General features: G+C 41.1%; 2 protein-coding genes and 1 long non-coding RNA gene across 7 annotated transcripts in view; 2 read left to right on the forward strand and 1 right to left on the reverse strand.

Moving 5' to 3' along the window:
- DENND2B (DENN domain containing 2B) overlaps positions 1–12,633 on the forward strand; it is a 136,100-nt gene extending 123,467 nt beyond the window's left edge. For all 5 annotated transcript variants that reach the window (XM_083724703.1, XM_083724702.1, XM_083724705.1 and 2 more), the window contains 6 exons: positions 4,729–4,906; positions 7,147–7,188; positions 7,612–7,723; positions 9,977–10,216; positions 10,587–10,673; positions 11,852–12,633. In XM_083724703.1, coding sequence (XP_083580829.1) covers positions 4,729–4,906; positions 7,147–7,188; positions 7,612–7,723; positions 9,977–10,216; positions 10,587–10,673; positions 11,852–11,886 — 694 coding nt within the window. In that variant the 3' untranslated portion in view covers positions 11,887–12,633. The remainder of the gene's footprint in view (positions 1–4,728; positions 4,907–7,146; positions 7,189–7,611; positions 7,724–9,976; positions 10,217–10,586; positions 10,674–11,851) is intronic.
- A 1,815-nt stretch (positions 12,634–14,448) lies between these two features.
- RPL27A (ribosomal protein L27a) lies at positions 14,449–19,402 on the forward strand. Its single transcript, XM_083755811.1, has 5 exons — positions 14,449–14,536; positions 15,980–16,043; positions 16,332–16,407; positions 17,862–18,036; positions 19,209–19,402. The coding sequence occupies exons 1-5, from the start codon at positions 14,534–14,536 to the stop codon at positions 19,335–19,337; spliced, it is 447 nt and encodes a 148-aa protein (XP_083611937.1). The 5' UTR covers positions 14,449–14,533; the 3' UTR covers positions 19,338–19,402.
- Positions 19,403–19,565: 163 nt separating this feature from the next.
- LOC310852365 lies at positions 19,566–22,939 on the reverse strand. The gene is made up of 2 exons (XR_014568086.1): positions 20,818–22,939; positions 19,566–19,982 (listed from the first exon to the last, which is right to left on the reverse strand). It is a non-coding gene; the product is annotated as an uncharacterized lncRNA (long non-coding RNA).
- Between the last annotated feature and the right edge of the window lie 509 nt (positions 22,940–23,448).

Consider the following 23,448-nt stretch of genomic DNA (forward strand, 5'->3'; position numbering starts at 1 on the left):
GGGAAAGAAGAGGCCTGGCAAAATTAACAAAACGTGTAGGCCAAAGGCTGCCTAAACATAAATGTTTTCAGCACGTGTTGAAATGCTACTGGAGAAGGAACCAAGTGGTTTCCCCAAAGCAGAGAATTCCAGAAAGTGGGTGTCACTACTGAGAAAGTCCTCACATGTGTCCCAGCCAGGTGTGCTTGGAATGGGAGTGGAGCACGCAAGAGCGCCTCTCCTGGTAACCTGATTTGGATTGTGTCTAGAAACAGACAGGCTGCCACTGCAGCTGAGGTAATAAAGGAGTCACATGCTCTACCAACTGCACTTTGAGCTACCCGCAGATAGAGCGTCTTACAGTAGTGTAGTCAGGCCTGTGGAGAGACAGGCCCATGCCGGAGGGCGGTACACTTGCCCCAGGCCTTGGAGGGCTAAGCTGGCTGGGGGGTCCCTGCCAGGGACTGGCTGCTTTTTTGTTTGAGTTTATAACGTTATTCTAACAAGACTCCCACCTCAGGCCTCACAGCAGGCTTGTGTACAGAGACCAAGTCTGTCTTCTCCCAAAACAAGAGCAGTTGATACACTTGCCAGAGCTGGGCAAAAGCACTCTTGGACAACACCTGGGAATGCAGGAACAGGAGTACCCTCAAACCATGTCCCTGCTCTGCCAAGAGAATCATAGAATCATAGCAAGTTGGAAGAGACCACAAGGGCCATGGAGTCCAACCCCCTGCCAAGCAGGAAACACCATCAGAGCACTCCTGACATATGGTTGTCAAGCCTCTGCTTAAAGACCTCCAAAGAAGGAGACTCCACCACACTCCTTGGCAGCAAATTCCACTGTCGAACAGCTCTTACTGTCAGGAAGTTCTTCCTAATGTTTAGGTGGAATCTTCTTTCTTGTAGTTTGGATCCATTGCTCCGTGTCCGCTTCTCTGGAGCAGCAGAGAACAACCTTTCTCCCTCCTCTATGTGACATCCTTTTATATAGTTGAACATGGCTATCATATCACCCCTTAACCTCCTCTTCTCCAGGCTAAACATGCCCAGCTCCCTTAGCCGTTCCTCATAAGGCATCGTTTCCAGGCCTTTGACCATTTTGGTTGCCCTCCTCTGGACACGTTCCAGTTTGTCAGTGTCCTTCTTGAACTGTGGTGCCCAGAACTGGACACAGTACTCCAGGTGAGGTCTGACCAGAGCAGAATACAGTGGCACTATTACTTCCCTTGATCTAGATGCTATACTCCTATTGATGCAGCCCAGAATTGCATTGGCTTTTTTAGCTGCCGTGTCACACTGTTGGCTCATGTCAAGTTTGTGGTCAACCAAGACTCCTAGATCCTTTTCACATGTACTGCTCTCAAGCCAGGTGTCACCCATCTTGTATTTGTGCCTCTCATTTTTTTTTTGCCCAAGTGCAATACTTTACATTTCTCCCTGTTAAAATTCAACCTCATTCCACCCAGCTTAACCTCTACTACCACTGAGCTAAGAGTCTTCCCATCCTGACCAAGAGCTGGATCAAATGTCATTTTATCATTCCTAGATAACTAGTTGCTGGCATCTGTGCTGGAAAGTGCACAAGATTCTGACAGGGCATTTCCCATCAGGAACTAGTAATAGTCGCTGTCCTCCCCACTACATTTCTCCACTGATTTCCCTTAAATACATTGGATCAGCACAGTTCTCATCTGGTTCATGAGCGCATGGCACACCAGTGCCTTTGTGGTCTGAAAAAGCACTATGAGTGCTGGAGAAATCTGACATATGTGCCCTAAGAGTTCTACTGTGACATTGCATAGTTTACAACCTAGCACACAGAAGCTTCTCTCCTGTCCGCACATAGCTCCAGTTGCTATTGCTGAGCAAATGGTCTTGTATGGTCTTTTAGATGGTTTTTGCTTAGAGAGTTGGCAAAGGAGTCTTCAAACAGACGTTTGATGCCATCTAGGGTCTTGAAAAGGCCTTGCATGTCAATAAATAGATGGTTAATTGACCACACAGCATTTTCATGTAAAAACTTGTTTAGTGAATTCATAACTCTCTGAAATGAAAAGTATTCTTGTGGAAGAAAGCTTTGTGAGGGACTTTCTTCACAAACTTAAGGTGACAACACACTTGGAATTCAATCCAGACCATGACATTTGAGCTAACCTTCATCACAGTTAAAACTTGTTCAAGCATATTTGCTTAAACAAGTTTTAACTGTGACTAAAAATTATCGTAAGTTGCTCAGATCTTGGCACAAGTGTTGCTATCTTAACTTCAGGAAGAAAAAATCCCCACCCTCACCTGCACAAAGCATCACAAGTTAAAGTGGTGGTTCTTGAAATAAAAGTCCTTTCCTTTTTTTGCTATCCTAAAGCAGATTGGACAAAAAAAGCTATTTGATTGTAGCCTTCCAAAGAAGACTACTGGGAAGGCACTCTGGGTAAAAGCATGTTGTTAGCAGGGGATTTCCAAAGAATGTGATAGCAAAGCATAGCAGCGAGGGCTTTTTTGAGTGCACAGAGGTTTCTGAAGTGCCTTTCATTGGAAAGTGCTCTGAAGATGGAGCATATCCTGCAGATGGAAGAACTTGAGAACAAAGTCAAGGGCAGCAGGAACTGTGGCTTTCCAGTTCTCAGGCTGAGCTGTGCTGGTCAAGGACAAGGTGTTCTTCCATTGCTTACAGATGGTGTGAAAAATGTAAGCAGGGATATACAGCATATGGGTTTGTATGAGGAGGAGGCTAGTTGAATGGGGAAATAATGAAAATTGCTGCACAATTTGAAATAGAAAGCATCAGCCGTTAAGCTAATAAGAGCCTTGATTACCCACTGTTTATCCTTGGTAGGATTCCTTTGTCATCTGCATGGCAGGCAGAAATTCAACAGGCATAATTTCCCTGATCATTGCATCTTCAAACTGGGAAAAGGCTTGTCAGGCTAGCTGTTGAAGGTGGCAGGTGACCCTGCTGGAAACAGGGCAATAGGAACCCTCCTCTCAATGTTCTTAGTGGCAATTGTCCTTGACAAACCACTAGCTGAATGAATTGATGATGATGATGATGATTTTATAATAAATTTCCCCAGCCACTCTGGGCAGCTTCCAACAGAATATTAAAATACAATAACCTATTAAACATTAAAAGCTTCCCTAAACAGGGCTGCCTTCAGATGTCTTCTAAAGTCTGGTAGTTGTTTTTCTCTTTGACATCTGGTGGGAGGGCGTTCCACAGGGCGGGCGCCATTACCGAGAAGGCCCTCTGCCTGGTTCCCTGTAACTTGGCTTCTCGCAGTGAGGGAACCAGAAGGTCCTCAGCACTGGACCTCAGTGATATGTTATGTGAGAGCATGTGGGGATAGCAAACACTTCTTTGCACTTTTGGTTTAAGATCGACAGGCAATTCATGTATTACGATGTATGGGCTGCTCCACTTCTGGAAGCACACACATCTCATTCTGAGGAGATGTGCAATTTCTCCATCTACATGTTATACTGGAAGTGAGGTTCATGCTTCTTTCCCCCTCATTTATGGGTAACATGTCCAATGTTTTCTTCACTCCCAAACAACAACAAAATCCTATCAAGACTAGACAAAAAATCCTATCATGGCTATCAGTAGGTAAACAGTAGGTAAACAATCATCCTGTCATTTACTAGAGCTGCCAACTTTGGCAGATTAGTTTCAGCTCATAACAGGGAGGCTGGCGTACCATGTGGTAGCTAGAATCTTGTTCTCAGATACTGATTTTGAATGGGTTCACTCCTTTACCATATTAACCCAAAGCTGTGCTCAATACAGTAATTGTTCCATTGCTTTCCCCTGAAAAATGTTAAAGTGTATATGTAATTAATTAATTGATTTACTTTTCAAAAACAAAATTTGTCCACTCTCTTATTGTTTGGCCAGCATTTTCTCTAGCTGAATCTGGATCCTGAACTAGTAGGATCCTGAACTAGTGAAAGTGATTCTTAGAATATAGTATGCTCTTAAAGTGTTTCAGTGATATATTTTGAACTGTGCCTCCCTTTTTCTTTTACTCTTTTGCTGTATTACTAATTAGGTTTATTAAATTTATACATTGTTTCCTGGTTAAAAGAGAAGAAGTCCTGAAATAATTTGCAAGAAAAGTTTAAAAATACAATAATAAAATCATATAAGCCTATTAGAAACAGATTAGCAGGACAATATATCATATCACTGGGGCTATCCAATTGTCTAGGGAAACAATATAATTGTTGCCAGGGGTTAAACTCTGGCAAGGTTTACACCAGGTGGGCTTCCATAAACTGGTGACTGGTGATGATTTTTGACTAAGCAGGAAAGATTGGATTTGGATAAGTGCAAAGTCATCCTGAAGACCATTTTGTGGTGCGTGAATGTAGGGTGTTCTCTTTTCTTTGAGTGTGCTTCCAGACAACTGGTTTATTGAGTGTTCATCCAGACTTGTTTGCAGGGAGTTTCAGTGACACCAGCTATTTAATGAGCGCTCATTCTGATTTGTTTGTGGGGAGGTTAGACGACATTGCACAAAAGCAAATGTTATCCCATATTTTCCAGTGCATTTTCTGGTCCCTTTCCTTATCGTAGAAAGTCACATCTTTTGGGGAAGTGTGCAACCTGAATTTGCTGGTATGTGATTTAACCCCATCTGAATATAGTGACAAACTAGAAGTGTCCTGACTTTTATTAAGAAGCAAGCAGAAAGTTTTGTTTGTTTGTTAAAGCACATGCTAATGTCCATTCTGTTTTGTCCTCAGCACCTTGTCCAGCTGCTCTCATGCGGTGGTGGCTTTGCTGTACCCCTTCTCCTGGCAACACACATTCATTCCAGTCCTGCCTTCTTCCATGATTGACATTGTCTGCTGCCCTACTCCATTTCTGGTTGGATTGCTTTCCAACTCACTGCCTAAATTAAAGGAGCTACCAGTAGAAGAGGTAGGAATGGAGTCTATAGTTCATTGTAAGTGAAATTCCCAGGAAATAACTCTGCAATAGATTTAACAAACCTTTGTGCTTCAATCCTTACTTGCAACTGATGGGAGACAATGCCATTACCTCTCTGAAAGGTTTCCTCCTCATTGATGTGCAAGCTGCACTGCAGGGGTGGGGAACCATTTTCAGCCCATGGACCATATTCCCTTCTGGACAACCTTCTGAGGGCCACATGCCAGGGGTATGTAGGGCCAGAGGCAAAAGTGTGCCAAGCAGTGAATCTCACTTTTTCTAGTAGGCTAGTTTCCACATACACCACTCTATCCAGGTAAGCAAAAGACAAGATGAGAGTTCAAGGCTACATTCTAGGCAGGCAAAAACACTCATTGGGGTGCAAAGTAGGGTAGGGGGGATTGGCCTGGGAACAGGGTGGTGCTACAGAGGCCAGATAGAGAGGCATAGAGGACACATTTGGCTATTGAGCTTGAGGTTCCCCAATGCTGCTAGAGTGAGCATAACGCTGAAATGCCAGTTTTGGGATAGGTGATCTGAATTGCAACTCATTGATTTTGATAAGCTTATATTCTTACATCCTTATGAGGTAGATGCACTCATTTTTTAATTGTATTTCTGCCTGTAACACCTGCAAAAATGGACTATGGTAGAGAAACAGACCATTTTAAAAGAAGCAAGTTTGTCCAGGACAGATGTAGAATCTTAGTTCTATTTGGGCATTCTGCTCATATGCAAACCCTACAATGCAAGCAGTTGAGCATTCTAAGCTGTGCCATTGTGTCACTATTCCCGTCGTCTTCCAACTTATGAAGGATGGTCCTGTAGAGCAAGGGACCTCCTCTACTCATGGAAGCTCTTTGCACAATTCAGAATCCTCCACTTCACATAGCTGTACTCCCTGAGTTGGAAAGTGATGAGTGTAGCCCTCTCATTTCTGCTCACCTTGCTCCCATGTGAGTTTTACATATGAGGAGCACGCCTGAATCGAACTCTTATGGGTATCTGGGTATTTTCTACCAAATGCATGGGAGTGGAGAAGCAACTATCAATACATAGGCTCTTACCAATTACCATATCATGATTATTAAAATTGAGTGGTAAATTTACACAGACCATTCTAGGAAGGTATATTGGCAGCTTGTTGCTTAGGGAGCAATGTGGTCGAAGTGCTGTTGCCCACAACTATTCTGTTCTGAGCTGAATTCTGAGTTTATTCATTCTCCTTTACATACTTTCATCCATCATGAAATTAGATCAATGTGAGAACGAATTTCCTGTGGTGCAAACATGGCAAACATGAGAGCAGAGGATGAGGAAGATACTACATTGGTAATTGGCACCAGTCCAGAAAATATTAAGGACAACTGCATACCTGACGGTGTCATTGTTCTATTTCCATGGGTCATGAAAGCAGGGGAAGAGGTGTTTTGATAGGGCTGATTCTGAGCCACTATTTGTGACATGTGCAAAGCAGGTTTCTTTGTTTCTTCTTCTTCGTCTTCTCCTCCTCCTCCTCTCAAATTTCTTATTATATTGCTGTTTATATATACAAGGGTAGCTTCATTCAGTATCAGAGAGTCATAAGAATTGCTTATGAGTGTCTGGATCTGTTACTATTCTGGTAATGTCTGAGTAAAAGGAATGACATGGTTTCTTCCCATATAATAGGAACATAGGGAGGCCCATGTCATAGGTACCGAGGAAGCTGCCTTATACTGAGTCAGACCATTGGTCCATATAGCTCAAGAGTTGGCCCATCCACCTGTCAAAGTTGGCTCACAAGGCTGATTGATCCTAATAAGGATCTGGCATTTGGAGCCAAAAATGTTCCCCACCCCTGGTTTATATGCATACCTTCTCAGATACTAGTAGAACTGTGTCTTCTTGAATAAAGGAAGGATCAAACAATCCCCATCAGCCCCAGCCAGTGTGCCAAATCATCAGGGATCATGAAAGTTTTAGTCCATAGCATATGGAGGGCACAATGCTGATGTAAGACACTCAGCTTAATTCTCATAGGAGTGGATGTTCAGTACACTACACACACCACAAGCTTGGGTTCCTGCTTTATACATTATTGGTGCATACTAAACACTCTGAAGCCACTGGATGGCACTAGAAGTTCAATTTGGTGGTCAAACTTGTATTTAGATCTCCCCTTTCTTGTAAAGACAATAACATGTCTCCAGGCACCACGATAAAACTTTTCTCTGTTGATTACCTTTTAGGCTTTGATGGTGAACCTTGGATCTGATCGTTTCATCAGACAGGTACTGTGTGTTTTTTATGTGTGTTGAAATATGCAAAACAACTTCATAGCCCATTAGTAAAACATAAATAGAGTTAACAGGCCGAGTTGTGAGGTTGTCCCATCAGTTAAGAATGAGAAAACATGGTGGGTGTGTCAACATTAACATTCAAACAGCATAAAACAAAATAAAAACTTCAATTACAAATAGAACAACCAACAACATAAATTCAGATGTTCAATACACCTCATCTCTTCTCAAAATCCTGGGCAAGGTGCTGCAACATCACTGCCAAATCTGGCTTTGGCCTGCTTTCTCTTCTCACAGTGTAAGAGTTGAATGCTTTATTTACAACATGGTGTGAAATATCAGATATGCTTTTCAGTTCTAAATCCTGAAAAAGTTTGATTGGAAATAAGCCTGCTCATTGTTTTCCTCCTTCAGATGGATGATGAAGACACACTTTTGCCTAGGAAATTGCAAGCAGCTCTGGAGCAGGCTCTAGAGAGGAAGAGTGATTTAATAAACCAAGATTCAGACAGCGAATCAGATGAGGGTAAGAGAGGCTGGGAACAAGTCCTGTTTACAGTCGAATCTTTGTGGGATGGGGAATAATATGTTCTTGGAAGCTAAAGAGGGAAACAAGAATGTTGTATGTAAACTGATCAGCGAACTACAAAAATATATATTTTTCAACATTTAAAGGGTACTTCACAACACACCATTACATTCTCACGCTGAATGTAACTGACCTGTAGAAAGGACTCTATGAATTGAAAACAGAGACGTTTTATGTACCACTGTTAACTATGAAAATCCTTTAAGAAAAACAACTTCAAAAAATGTACTTCACAACAGTAAACCATTCAGTATTTAACGATGGCACACATTTTTTTCCACAACTCTGTCACGCATTGCTAACCTTTTGATTGACTATAGCCAGCTATTCTGGAGAGTGACTTCCATGACTGTTTCCCCCCCTTTTTTTTTTTTTTTTTTTTTGGTTCACTTATTGTGTTTGTAAGAATTTAATTACAAGCTTGGATGCTGTGCTATTCCCAATGGAAGCGAAACAGGAGCCACAGTTGGTTCAGAGCAGCTTGCTGTGTTGATCTGAGTCATTGTGACTTCCCTCGGAAAACAACTGATGCATCTGTGTTGAAGTGTTTGGTAGCCCTTAAAGAGACTTTAGAACTATTTTAATATTTCTTAGGTTCTGAATGGCTGAGTTCCACACGCTTGGCTTTGCAGAGCTCGATACTCATTTTGATTTGTTACATGAATGTCCGTGGGATTGTGCTACATGCATCCTTGCAAAAGTGCCCTGTCATTTAGCCTTTTTTTTAAAGGATACAAATGGTTTTTTAATCAATTTAATAATACTAGTTAGCCTATGACTAGGGAAAGGGAAGAAAAGGTCTCTTGTTTATTTACAAATTAAAGGAAGGAATTTATTTTTTAAGAAATATTTATTAAAGTTTTACAAAAACAAGAATACAAAAATACATGAAAAAAGAAAATAAAAATACAACATACAAAAAATAGAAACAAATCCGTTATTCATAACTTTAAACTCATTTACTTATTTCTTTGACCTCCTCACACCTCCCCTTCTTATATTCCCATTTACATAATCAAATCAGCAAATCCTTACCCTCTTTCATTTATCTTAACTCTATTCTTAACATATTATAACTCTATATTTCCATCCGTTATCGATTCATTCTCTGCTCCTTTCATACTAATGTTTGACCATTCCTTTTTTTAAAAAAAATATTTTTTATTCAATTTTTTAAACACATACAAAAAAGACAAGCACAACACATAGTAAAGACAAACTAAAACAAAAACAAACATGTATAATTTCACAATCTTATTTTCGTATACCTTCTTTCATCTGACTTCCCCATACCTCCCTTTCACTGCATCCTTATTTTACAATTTTTTAGCAACCCGTCAATCCATTTATCCATTTAATTCCCTTTCATTAAGTTTTCTTTAATTTATTAGTTACAGCTGTAATTCTCTACTTCTTACCCCTTGACATCTAACCCTCCTCAATTTTACAACAATTTTTGAGATACATTTTAAATTTCTTCCAGTCTTCTTCCACTGTCTTTTCCCCCTGGTCGCGGATTCTGCCGGTCATCTCTGCCAGTATTCCTTCACAGTTTCTTTCTTAGTTAAACAAAATAGTTTCTCCATGAGATTCAAAGGCATCCTCATTAAAGGAAAAGGATCTTGCAAAGGCTGTTTGGAAACAAACATTTTGCTTAGCTCCTGGTATAATTGTGGTATATACTCTAAACCCATTGGTATTCTGATAAATGAGGAAAATGCCCAGAATATAATGTTTGAAGAACAAAGTGAAGGTCTTCAAAAAACCTGCTCCAGAAGACCCAACCAAGGATGAGTGAAACCCATTTTTTGGTATTCGTACAGCCTGTGGTTATGAGAATTGAGGAAACTAGCATGCTGTCTTTACGTCAAATGAATTTTAAATGTATATCAAATGATTTTGGGGGGTGGGAGTGATGCTTCTAGCTGCTGGACAGTCTCTTGGTGATGTCCTGTTGAATACAACATTTTTTCCCTTGCACTTGTTGGCTAATCTGTTGTACACCACTTAGACATTTTAAACAATAGTCTGATAATGAACATCCTATTCTAATATCCTAATAATGTTTATGTGCTATTTCAGTGACAGGGAGCTGCAGAGACACACACAATGGTATTCAGGAGTTGGGGGAGGAGACATCTAATTTATACTGTGTGGGTTCTACTATATACTGTTTCCTCTTTCTTGCAGAATGTAATACTCTGAATGGATTAGTATCAGAAGTGTTCATCCGTTTCTTTGTGGAGACGATCGGACACTATTCCCTTTTCCTCACTCAAAATGAAAAGGCCGAGCGAGTCTTCCAAAGAGAGGCTTTCCGCAAATCTGTGGCTTCAAAGAGCATCCGCCGTTTCTTAGAGGTCTTTATGGAATCTCAGATGTTTGCTGGGTTTATCCAAGATAGAGAACTCCGAAAATGCAGGGCAAAAGGTAAGGCCTGTTCTCTCAACTGTGAGATGGCCTTTTCATTTATTAATGTATTGTAGTACTCCTAACTTGCAGCTTACAAGCATTTAACCTGTGTGCATTCAGCTTACGCACTTGGCATTTATTTTTAAAGGGAGCGGGTGTCTAGGAAAAAAAGCTTTGGCAATCCCACCCACCATCTCCTAACAGGAGAAAGGCTGATGAATGCTGGGATGAATGAAGACATGGAACTTTTGAAAATAAGGCTATTGAAATACCCTTCAGAAAACAAATGGGGTGTGTGTAAGAGAGAAAGGGTCTCTGGCTGCCACAAAAGTAAGAGCACTAGGTATTGATCCTCCTTTCTCTTTCATCTTTCATCCATTTCCCACAGGTCTCTTTGAACAGAGGGTTGAACAGTATTTGGAAGAGCTTCCAGACACTGAACAAAGTGGAGTAAATAAGTTTCTGCGAGGCCTTGGTAAGGAACTTAAAACAGAAGCTTTGAAATATTGAAGCATGTGCATCATGTTTAAAAAATGCTAAGAAAAGGCCCTATTATAAAGCACATTTTGTTCCTGGAGGCTTCTTCATTGTAGCATCTGGTAGATATTCAAGAGAAGGTAACATTTATTAACAAGTAATGGAAGAGCTTAGCTTCCACAGAAAGTGCTGACCTATTTAACAGTCCTGGTAACATGCTTTGCTTCATGATCCAATGTGTACAACAACTGAAAATTCTTTAGAAGGGCCTCAGTTGATCAAATGAAATTATAAGGGAGGAAACTATACATGTAGATGAAAAGCAGAAATGGGTCAAGGACCTGCCCCCCAAACCCACACTTAAAATTGCAGTCTCTTTATTTTTTGTAAAAATTGGGACTTTGTTTCATTCATTCATTGCATATAACGTAAAGTCCATATAATGTAAAGCTCATGCTTTTCAAAAGAATCGAGGGCAAAAATATAACAATATGCTTTAACAATATGTCCTTAAATGGGATGTGGAGAGGAGGCTGTGGTGAGGACTTTAAAAAACAGAGACAGTAAGCTTGTCAACCCAGTACAATTGTACAGTAGTGATAGGGAAGACATCATTTCTTTGTACACAGAAATTGTTACCTGTGCGCACACACTCCATGTATGTGTCAGATTGTTCTCCTCTGCTAATTAATTTTATTATAATGTTGGAGCATGAAAATAAATTTTAAGATATACAGTGGTACCTCGGGTTAAGAACTTAATTCGTTCTGGAGGTCCGTTCTTAACCTGAAACTGTTCTTAACCTGAGGTACCACTTTAGCTAATGGGTTCTCCCGCTGCTGCTGCACCACTGGAGCACAATTTCTGTTCTCATCCTGAAGCAAAGTACTTAACCCGGGGTATTATTTCTGGGGTAGTGGAGTTTGTAACCTGAAGCGTCTATAACCCAAGGTACCACTGTAAAACGAGAGTGTTTCATCATTGTGTTTTATCTCATGTACATAAACCAGGATTGTGGTAGTAGTGAATGCTATGCTGCTTTTCTGAGACACCACCAAGATATAGATTGCATTGTATGCTGTGACCTCTTTACCAAAAAGAAGTTGTGCTGTTTTGAATTATTGATGGTTTAAAATGTATATTAATAACTATGATATCTCATTTGTGTTATTTCAGGAAATAAAATGAGGTTCCTTCACAAGAAGAATTAATTCATTTCTACTGAAATATGGATCCAAAGACTATTTATGATCACCACCTACATCTTTTTTTCAGATTCTGATGCTGGAGGGGCAAAATTAGCTGGTCACAAGTTTAAGTGACTGCAAATGATGTTTCACTGTGCATCAGCAATAATAATAATAATAATGTATTTGAATAGATATTTGTAAATGATGTGCTGTAAGCGTCCTTAACAAACAAAAATTGTCACGAGCACGGACAACTGTGGTAATATTTGTATATTCCTGAAAATAACAGGTGCTTCTTTCTTTAGTGCAAACTGAGTTATACTTGGTGCAAACTGAATAGCTAATTATGTGCAGCCGACTGTCTCAGCGGAACCACTGACTTCATCAGATATTTGTGAGAGCTACATGGTGTACTGTGGAAGTGAATGAACTCCAGTGTGGGAATTTGGGGGTGGGGGTATATGAAAGAGGTCTGATTTTTTATATGACAGAGTTTATATTTTTCTCTAGTGTTTCTTCTAATTAATTTTTCAAGAAAAAGAATAACAAGTTATTCTGTAATAAGGTACTTGATTCACAATCACAGATTATCTGCTTTGTTTTAAATGATGGTCAGTAAATTATAATGTGTTCTGCACTATGATTGCTAAACATGGAGAAATCTCTGGCCTTTTGACACACAGGCTGCAAATGGTGAGGTACAGTCCATCTTTTTCTAATGTATGTATGATTTCTAATAAATTGTGTAAATACTTGTGTCAAATGTCATTCATTAGAATTCTTCTGATGTTGGCTGCTGCCTCAATACTAAATGAATAACTAGATTTAGTTTGAAGTTGTATAACTCATGCTGTAAATCCCTTAGAACACAGTGGGATCCCCCCCCCCCAGTAGATATTCATAGGACTGGGCTTGACAGCCCAAAGTACAAAACCATTGTTTTAAACCTTGTTAGAAGCTAACCTCTGCATCTTGGCAAAGTAACAGTCAAACTATTAGAATTTACTAACTGCATCCTAAAAATCCTAGGCATTCCACTTGCAGAGTGGGACTTGTGCAACTCCTGAGGGCTGAGTGATTTGTTCCTTTAGGATTATTTCTTTAAAAAGCTAGAATTCCTGGTTACCCAGTGGAATCTATTGGCATAGCTTTTTAAGCAGACATTACCCAGTGCATTTATGGAATATATTTAAAGAGGGTTGGGGAACCTGTGGCCCTCCAATGTTATTCAACTCCCATGAGCCCCAGACAGCACGGCCAACAACACCTGAAGCACCACAGGTTTCCTATCCCTGTATTAAAATATGTAGCAGCGACTATTAGCTTAGATGGGTTGAGAACTTCATAGACAATTGGTCTACTTAAAAACAAAAACTTCAAAGTAAATGTTTGTTCATCAGGTCATTTTTCATTGTTCACAGTGACTTTCTGCATATAAAAAAAGAGGCCAGACAAAAGAATAAATGGACACAAATCTGACACCAGAAATGGCAATATTAAAAAGGGATTGGAGGGCATTTTAACTTTCTAGGACTGCATGCCTGACCTTAATGCCCCAATAATGGATCAATGGCACTTTAAAGGGAGACTGCAACATAAAACTGGTGAACTACAATTGATCAAGAGGGTCAATGATACCAATGAGATTAAAAAAAATAAAAATCACACGTGTTAATTGGCATACTGATGTCATGATTAACCCAGCTGCATTTGTGTGCGTCAAAATGGCCACTATTAATAATGCAATTATCACACTATTTTTCTGCGTTTCCTTTCCTTTGAACCTTACGGTTTAAGGTTCCATACCACCATCAGTACTAGTGGATGTTCTGCACAATGCCTGTTCCTTTAGTTATGAAATATCAATGTGGTGCAGTGGTTAAATGAAGAATCATCCATTGGGTGGGGGGCGCGCGCTATGGGCACCTCTTAAGAGACCACATCCCATAACCTTGCATGCACCCCCCCAACCATCTCCCCAATATGAGTGTTAAATTCAAGCGCTCACTGAATCCGCCATAGCCTGCTCCACATTAAATCCTACACTTAAACCCTTCTACACGTTCTGCCCCCTACGGAACTCCACACCCCACTGATATCCCAGACACACACCAAGCACCATACTGAAATTCTCACTGGTAACAGTTCCAGTATTTATTTTCTCACAGAAACCCAGTGATGTAGGACCCTCTGGGGTTCTTATTCTTATTATTCATCAAGAAAGCAAACTAAACCCATGCACTGCACACCAGCCTAAATTGTGTCCCGCCCCCCTCCCCCTCCCTTTAAAACCCTCAAGTGTTCTCTTCCAATAACCAAGGTTACTCCTACAACAAGCAACAAGACTCGTCTGTAAGACAGGAGGGCACGATCATTTCAGAACGACGCAACGAAAGGAAGCCTCTGGCTGCGCGCCCTGGCTAAACTTTTGCATCGGCCACCTCTACTTCCGCCCCTCTTGCCCCGCACATGGAGGAGGCTTTCTCAGAACCGGAAGTGAAGCACGAATGCGTGATCGTGAGCGGCGGAAACTACGCTTTGAGCTTCATTGACCCATTCCCCACCCCCCGCCGCGCGAGACATCGCGAGAAGAGCGCGCTCCCCCGGTTCTTTTGTGAAAGCTCGCGAGAGAGGCCTCTCTCTTTCCCTTTGACTCTGGCCCAGCAAGATGGTAGGTAGCGATGCGGCGTGCTCGGCCGAGGCGGTTTTGCGGGGCTTCTCCGACGCCTCTCTGCGCAGCGTGTGAGGAGGGCGGCTTCTGGCTTGAGGCTGGGCTGGGGCCTTTCTACTTCTCTCTCCTTCTGCTTCGTCCTGCAGTCGGAGGGAGGCGGAAAAGGGGAGCCCTTCCTCCTCTGCCCAGAGCCTCGTGGAATTCCCCGGAGCGGGACGTGGCAGCCGCATCCCTAGGACTGCGCCCCGTTTTTGTTCGTCCCCCCTTTAATTTCTGCAAATAATTCCGAAATGGGCCACGTACATCTCTGCCCGGCGGGGGGGATGGATGTGGGAACCCTGTATGCAAGGGACGGCTCTCGGACACCCCTTTTGCAAGAGGAAGGTTCCTCACTGCAGAGCACATGGCTGTAGAAGCTCTTCTCCAGAGTACATAGTACTTTTTTTGAGGGGGGAGCAGGGCCTATTAATAATAATAATACCCCGCCCATCTGGCTGGGTTTCCCCAGCCACTCTGGGCGGCTCCCAACAGAATATTAATAATAATAAAGGGATATATGCTTCCCGGCTAGAAAGACCACACAGCAGAAGCGTTTGCCTTCTTATTTTATTTAAAGTATTTATACACTTCCCCCTGACTGAAATACCAAGGCAGTGTACAGTATATAAAATTAAAACAGCATGGTAGTGTATTTGTTTCATATACTCTAATCTTGTTGCGCAGGCTCAGGAAGGCTAAGAGTATATTAGTGTAGGGGTGGGCTGACTTCAATTGGTTGTTGTGTGTGTTTTTTTGCTAGATCCAGTTTGTTTTAATTTAAAGCATAACTGGGCAGTGTTAAATCTTAAGAGCCTAAGAAGTGCCTTGCTGGATCTGATGAGGATCTACCATTCATGGAAAGAATCCCAACAGCCAAGAGCTACCAGGTTATCTGCCAGCCACTGGTCAGAGGTCTACCTATGGAATATGATCTATCTTCTGTCCACCCCTATAAGCATAAATATAAAGAACCATATCAATTCCACAAAATGTAACATGCATTAAAAAACCCACATATATTTATATATTTAACACTTCTCTTTTTAAGTCTGCTCTTCAGCCTAAAAGCTGCCTATAGTACTTTACAAAAATCAGTAATGAAACAGCCCTGAAATGAATGAAGCAGCTTACAAGTGAAAAATATGATACAAGGGGGATTAGGGGAGAGATTGGAAGAAAGCAAATGTGTTAGTTCTTAGTTACAGAGTTTTTATAACTAAACAGTTCATGAAAGGAGGAGCCAAAAAATTGTGATGAAACCATTAGTGGGGAAAGGGGTTTGTGCTTAAATTGTTTCATCTGAAGTAGTGTGGTCTGCTAGGGGTTGATAGCCCTTTTACGTCAAGCTTTGTTGTGTATGTTTTTCTCATATATATATATTTTACACAAGTCTAATCTTTTAAGCCTTCCAGACTGAGGAAGACCAGGAAACTGAGGGGTCATGTTAGCCATGGCCACGGCCGTATTGGTAAGTGTAGAGGATTATTTACTTTGTTGGTTTGTGCTCATTCATCGTTTCTTCTGCTTTATTACTAGACTAAGTCATGTAGAGGATAACAGTAGTAGTACTTGTAAGCTTCATTTTTAATACTTAGTTATTTTAAGGCTTGACTGTTTATTTCACAACCTTGATTGAAATAAAACCAGAGTGCAGGGGAAAATGATGACTGTTACAGTGAGGTTGGGAAAGGCATGTAAATACATGTTAATTGAAGTTGAATTCAGGGTTTTAATCTGTTCTTCATTTCTATTATAGGCAAACACAGGAAGCATCCTGGAGGCCGTGGTAATGCTGGGGGTTTGCACCACCACAGAATTAATTTTGACAAATAGTAAGCAATTTTTAACATTTTTTTGTCCCTTGTAAAGCATTTAATTATATAATGTAAAGAACAAATCCATAATAGGTACCAAAATAACCTTTACCACCCTGTAGATGTTAGTTTTGTTAAATATAGGCTGAAGTGGAATCATAACCTACTCTTGCTTAGGGCCATGATGCAGTCCATTAAACTGTTTCTGGTGGACTTTTGTCCCAGTAAACAAGCGGAGGATTTCAGGTTTAATTTTGAATTAGGTATGCAAAGCTACTTATCTATACCAGAAGTGGCCTGTTTGGTGGGGTGAAGTTGCTACACTGCTGCAGTTTACCTGGATAGGGTGACAGTGAGGTTGGGACTGTGTGTGTGTATGACCAGGAGCACCAGAATGTGTCCACAGCCCAGACTGCAACCATGCCAATGTCGGAAGGGCAGCTCAAACCCATCACATGGACTGCTACTGATCTACAGCAATCGAGACTAGAGTCACATCTAGATATTGTCAGTTATCATGGTGTGCTATAGTACTCGAAGAGCAATAACTGACCTTTATTCACTGACTGCCCTATTCATAGTTCAGTCAGTCACCAGGTTAGTAACAGAAAACTCATATCCCAAACTGGGAGGTGTGGGGCCACCAGGAGGATCAGTATCATTCTGCATGTCTTTGTAATGCTGAGTCAATGCTCTGGTTTGGTGTTTGGTAACTTGCTGGGGTTGCTGCAAGGAAACGAATAGAACTGTGTGTCTTTGACTGCTTTCATATAAAAAGCAAGAGCTTGGAGGCCACAGTGAAGACAAATATTTATTGTTGGATCAACTACAGTTTTCCCTTTCCTTTAGAATAACATATTTTTTTTAAGTTGCTGTAGCCTTTCTTCTGTCATAGAATATTTGGGCATAAAAGTTACCTGTCGTGCATGACTCCCTCCTTGCAAATTATAAATTTAGGGTGGTTTGTGTACAGCAGTGTTTGTAATGTCGTGTTTTATGGTACAGTACTTTGGGCACCAGGCAGTGAAATACTGGGACAACTTTGTAAGGACACAGAAATAGACAGGGTTTTCCCCATCTGATTAGTTTGATTTTTGCTCTAGTTGATTACCTGGAACTAAATAAGTTATTACTTCGGACAATAAATACTCCTTACAACTCTGTATTTTCTTGTTCTTCACCTCTGTGGACCACATTAACTCAGTCTGAAAGTGGCTAGGAGACAATGTCATTGAGGTGTGTGTGAGGGAAATAAGCTGGGTACTAGTAGACTAGATATACCTTGCAATGGTTTTAAGCATAAAAAAACCTGACAAACCTGGCTAGAGAAATTTAAATGAAGACAATTTCTCATTCAGTAGGCTATGCAATTAATGTTATATACTTTGTATGTCCTCTAGCTAGGTAATGATGCACATGCATTTCAAAATGAGTTACGCATTGACTGTATTCTGCCTGTGATTTCTTGCCAGTCATCCTGGTTATTTTGGAAAAGTTGGTATGAGACATTACCACTTGAAGAAAAACCAGCACTTCTGTCCTACAGTGAACCTGGATAAACTCTGGACACTTGTTAGTGAGCAAACAAGACTCAACTATGCCAAAAATCAGGCGGGATTAGCTCCAGTTATTGATGTTGTACGCTCGGTAAGTTTATTTTGATAATATAAAATGTGTGTGAAGCTAGTTCATTTGTGTAGTATGGTAAGTCCTAAAATTGTTTCAGAGATAAAAGCTGAACTTGTAACACCCCTTACTTGAAAGTAAGGCCCATTGCATTCAGTTGGACTAACATTTGCGTAGACACAGTTAGGAGTGCAGCCTAATAAGGATCACAGGGTAGTTTACAGTATAAAAGCACAAAATACACAACACAATAAAATACCACCCACTAGCTTAAAAGGCTATAGTTTAATTAACCAAAGGGGAATGTTTTTGTCTGGCCCCTAAAATTATGTAATGAAGGTGCTAGGTGAGCCACCCTGGAGTGAGGTTTCTTAGGCCAAGATGAAACTATTCCAACAAAAATGTCTCAAAACAATGTACAAGTTTTCAAGTTCTCCAGAACTCTTCTTCGGGATAGATACTAAATAAAGTTAGGGAGAATTTGACTGGTGGTAAAGCAGACCAAGTCTGTATCTGGTTAGTGTCTAAAGTGCAGATGTTCAAATGAGGCTTTGTTAGGTGCTATGCAGGTTTTAGGGTGCAGGAATTGGCCTAATTGTCATAATTAGGATTTCAGTAAAGTTATACTGTATATTAAACACTTGATTTTGCTCTTAATGTGTATGGCCACCCAGTGTTTGTGTTGAGACTGCATTGTGCACACTGCATTCTTGACATTGGCTTTGTACCTAAGTGTGCTTTGATCCACTGTAGAATACTGATCACAGGGGGAAGAAAAATATACTAAAGAGTTCCTGGTGGGAACAAACGTAGGATCCAAGTATGTATACAAACCTTTCATGGTATGTGCTCAGGCCGAGAGAACAAAATGACATTTCAACATAGCATATTAGTTTTCTGACAACCCTTTCTAGAATATCAAATTGTTCTGTCTGCCAAAGTATTTTTAAACCAAGAAGACAAAGTGAGAAAATACTGAATATGCATGGTGATTTATATTTTGTAATTGGTAAATGTTTGGCAAAACTTTTTCTAAAGGTCATTTGTTACAATGTCATTGTTACATACAGTACGTTGAAATATTTTGCTTTTGATTTGTATGGAAATTGGTTCAGCTGGTAGTGACTGCAAGAGGCTTTGTGTACCTTATATTTGGACTTCAGAGTTTTTGCTAAATCTCCTTATCTTTCCAGGGTTACTACAAAGTCCTGGGCAAGGGGAAACTGCCCAAACAGCCTGTAATCGTGAAAGCAAAATTCTTCAGCAGAAAGGCAGAAGAGAAAATCAAAGAAGTTGGTGGTGCCTGTGTGTTAGTGGCATAAAGGATTTTTCTATGTATCCAGGCTTCAATAAACACAATTTCAGCTGTGTATTCATAAGCTTAAAATTTGAAAAGTATCTCTTTGCCAATTCTAATACTCCTAACTTGATTTTTTGGGGGGGAAGGTCCACCAAGAGAGTGGTTTTTTGTTCAAAATGTTTTCTTGCAGCTATTTCAATGTACGAGCACAAAAGTGGCACAGGAGTCAGAATTTCCATTTCAGCCCTTCTCATTGTAAAGATAGGCTTAAACACATGAACATTGTTTTGTGAAATTGAATGTGTTTGGAGTGTTCTACATGTGAGAGAACACCTGCACATGAGCAGTTCAGACCAGTGGTTTTTCCCCCCTACTGGTAATGTGTATTTCTGTGCCAAGTGGTTGTGGTTGCCCAGAATTTTGATTGTATGCAAAAGTCTTAAGGTGACCATGTTCACATTATTCTGCTGTTTAATACATACGTTTTTTTAGGTAGTAAACTATGTGCAGTTGTGAACAAGAACAAACTAGCTATATATTATCTTTAAGGAAAAGCAAAAACATTTTACAAATTTAGGCATCTATTTAAATTGAAATGGTTTTTCTTCAGAATTGAATGATTCGCTATGCAGGACATAATTTGTTAAAAAACACCGTATTTTTCGCTCTATAACACACACCCGACCATAACACACACATAGTTTTTAGAGGAGGAAAACAAGAAAAAAAATATTCTAAGCAAAACAGTGGATGTATGATTTTTGTGGTTCATGCTGTGGGCACAGACCTGTGATCTGACGGTGAGTTTGCAAAAATCCTGAGGATCCATGCTTTGTTACAACGTTTTTGCACCACTGCGGCCCCAGGCAACAGTGGGTGTGTGATTTTTTTGGTGCAAGCTGTAGCCATGGACATGCTATGTGATCTGATGGTGAATTTGGGGTGACCCAGTGCAAGAATCCTGAGGATCCATGCTTTGTAACCACGTTTTAAGTGGGGAGGGAAGGAAAAGCACTCAAGGGACAAGGAGCACGCGTGGGGTGTGTGGAAAAGGATGCTGCTAATTATGCAGGAGAGGGGTATAAGAGGAGAAGGCTCCTCCTCTCCTGCTCTGCTCCTTTAAAGCAAGCAGGCTCTGCTTCTCTCCCACCTCCCTGGCTTAGCGAGCTGAAAAACTTTGCTATTTAGCCACCTGAGTGGGGAGGAGAGAGGGAGCCAACCGGACAGGAGCCGCTTACATTCGTGTAAGCGGCTCCTCTCCCGCTTTGCTCCTTTAAAGCAAGCAGGCTCTCTGTCCCTCTCTCTTCCCCACTCAGCAGCTCTTCTGCTTTGCTGTTTCAAAGCGAGCCACAGAGGAGGGAAGGAAGGGGAACCATGGATCCTCTGCTCATGACTGCAGCAGACCCCCCCCCCCCATCCATAGACATTCGCTCCATAACACGCACAGACATTTCCCCTTTCTAGGAGGAAAAAAGTATTATGGAGCAAAAAATACGGTATACCAGGACTTAAAGGTAGCTCACAAATTCCAGTGTACACCCAGGAACCAGTGGCATTACCATACCACTCAAACTTCTCTTCAAGCTTCTTTAATGGGATAGTCACCACTGGCCTTCTCCAGCAGACTACTGGATGCAGGAAATGTCCTTTTTGTGTATCAGGGAGGAGGGGATTTTCACTGAACCCCCTCTATCTACAGTCTTAAAGGTTCTAGAGCAACCTTTCAGAAAAAAACTGGTGAAAAATCCTCTGTACTTTAATATTACACAGGAACATGGGAGGACAAAGCAGAAATAACTATTGGTTAAGCTAAAGACTTGTGCATAAATTAAGTGGTGTATTAGTGGCTGTGCCACCACAGAAAAAGCGTTCTCGTGGTGCCCACAGCAGAGCATCAGTGAGGACTAATATGGAGAAAGATGCTCATAAGGGAAAGGCATTCCCAAACATACCTGGACATTGTAAAAAGGCAGTACTTTTAAAATTACACCAACTAGCAGGAAGCATCAGCAAACCAGGATAAGCTGGCTACAACCTGTTTTGGATCCTACATGTTCCACCAGCTAATTTTGTTTTTCAAAGTGGGCATGGGCCATAAAGGAGGATCAAGAAAGACCCTCCAACACCAATCTGTGTGATTACTTTGTGCAATTTTGATGTTGTTAGTCCTATGAACATTCACTGGAGACACAGCATATAAAATATCCAAGAGAGGTTGTAGACATATATAACAATATGCAAGTTTGAATATTACAGAAATCGTCCTCCACTGGAACGCATTCCTCAAAATTATATCCTCATGTAACAAACAATAACCAAACAACTTAAGCTTTTATGCAAACCTTTTATTAAAAAATAATAAAATACTTTAAAAATGGAAGTATTTCCTCAATATAAACTCAAGCCTATTCAGAACTATTTAAGAATTGCAATACAAACTTAAGTGGCATTAGCAACATATCAGATGTGCAGAACCCTCAGACTGGATGCAGACTGACAGAAACAAGTTTACTGAAACATTGGTGGAATGACATACCCAGATTGAGAGTAGAAAGTTGTGCTGGCCGAATGTAAGGTTGATGGAGAACAACTTGCTTCAGTTAAATGTACTTGCAGTTTTAAGAGTTTTGTAACAGAAGGCAGCTTCAAATCACTGCCAGTACACCCAAAGCAATGATCTCTGACTATAGCATAGATGTAAACAAGCATTTTTGGTACTTGATAATTTAGACTTCTCAAAAGGATTACAAATAACCAGCATTATTTTCCACTTTAAAGTTAAGAGCGAGAACAGGACGCTTCAGTTGAAGCGAGAAGCCACCACACCCAATGTGACAGATGGGTGTGGTTTGGGTTAAGCAGGCCAAACTGGAACTGTGATGGGCTCCCCAGCCATGAACAGAACACAATTGAAATTTTAACATGTAGAACACTATTATTAAACTGGTAGGTAAGGTAGTAGCCCGATCCAAGGTGGTTTGCAACCGGAGCAGTATCACCATGCAAATATATGGTAAAAGAGTAAGAAATGGGTTGCCAATTTCATGTTTGGGTTAAAAGTGGGTCCTGGGCCTGAAAAGGTTGAAGATGCCTGTAATCCAAAGTGTATATTTGCTCCTCACAAACTTACCAAGACTACAAAATCAGCAGGTACTCTTAATCCAGCGTGGTTTGGGGGCTCATCCACTTAGCATGCAGAGTTTTCCCCCCTTCAAGCAGTAAGGTCTCGTAACAACTTTTCCAAATAAACTGGATGGCTACAAAGGAAAAAAACAATGCAATGTTGCTGTGTGGCTCATTTTTACTTACAAATCTCTTCCCTTGAAACTCTTTTTAGTCACTTTAATCAGCACTCTGCCTCCCCCAATTTTCAGAAAGTTCACTGGAATTCAGGTGTAGGTCTGTCACTAACCTGGTGACTGACTTTGCTACAGAACAACAAAGTCAGTGAATAAAGATTAGTTTTTCTCTCCGAGTACTATAGCACACCACAACGACTGAAGACATCAAGATGTGACTCTAGTCTCGATTAATTATAGGTACACAAGTTTCTTACTCATTTACTGTTTCAACCCAATACGTTAATTCTGTCTAGAACTGTAAACACATATTTTATTTCACAAACAGAAACAGACAGACTCTCACCAAAAAAAGATCGCGCGCCTTCTAGAACTTATTCGCTCCTTTTATTCGCTCCCTGCTCCCCGCTACTCACCACGTGAAAGAAAGAAGGGAAGCAGGTAGCGGAAGAAGACCTTCCTCAATGAGCCTCCCACAATGCTCTCGGGGTGCGTGCGGGGGGGGAGGGGCACATAGAACGGGAGAGAGAAGTGAAGCTCGGCCATTCCTGGAGCGGCAACACAGCCTGCACTTCCGGTGGCCATTGAAAGCCGTCACGCTGTGGTGTAACTGTGCCGCTCCAGCCCTGTGGCAGCTCTATGATAAATGCCCGCTTTGCATTGGAGGGGAAGGGTGGGGGCGGGAAACCAATCCAGGGGTATACCGGAAGTTTTCGCTCTCATCGAAGTGAAATGCAGTTAGCGTCAGGAAGGCGATGACGTCACCTAGCTTTTGGTCTTGCCACTCAAGTGGGAGGAGAATTCAGCAGAGCCCCTGTTGAGGGCGGGAAACTT

This window comes from Podarcis gaigeae, assembly GCF_964106915.1.
Source record: "Podarcis gaigeae genome assembly, chromosome: 1".
NCBI lineage: Eukaryota > Metazoa > Chordata > Lepidosauria > Squamata > Lacertidae > Podarcis > Podarcis gaigeae.

Excerpts from the sequence above, each read along its gene's own strand:
- RPL27A (XM_083755811.1), top strand. Across the intron at positions 16,044-16,331 it reads CCATGGCCACGGCCGTATTG|GCAAACACAGGAAGCATCCT; the intron begins GTAAGTGTAGAG and ends TTTCTATTATAG. Across the intron at positions 16,408-17,861 it reads AGAATTAATTTTGACAAATA|TCATCCTGGTTATTTTGGAA; the intron begins GTAAGCAATTTT and ends ATTTCTTGCCAG.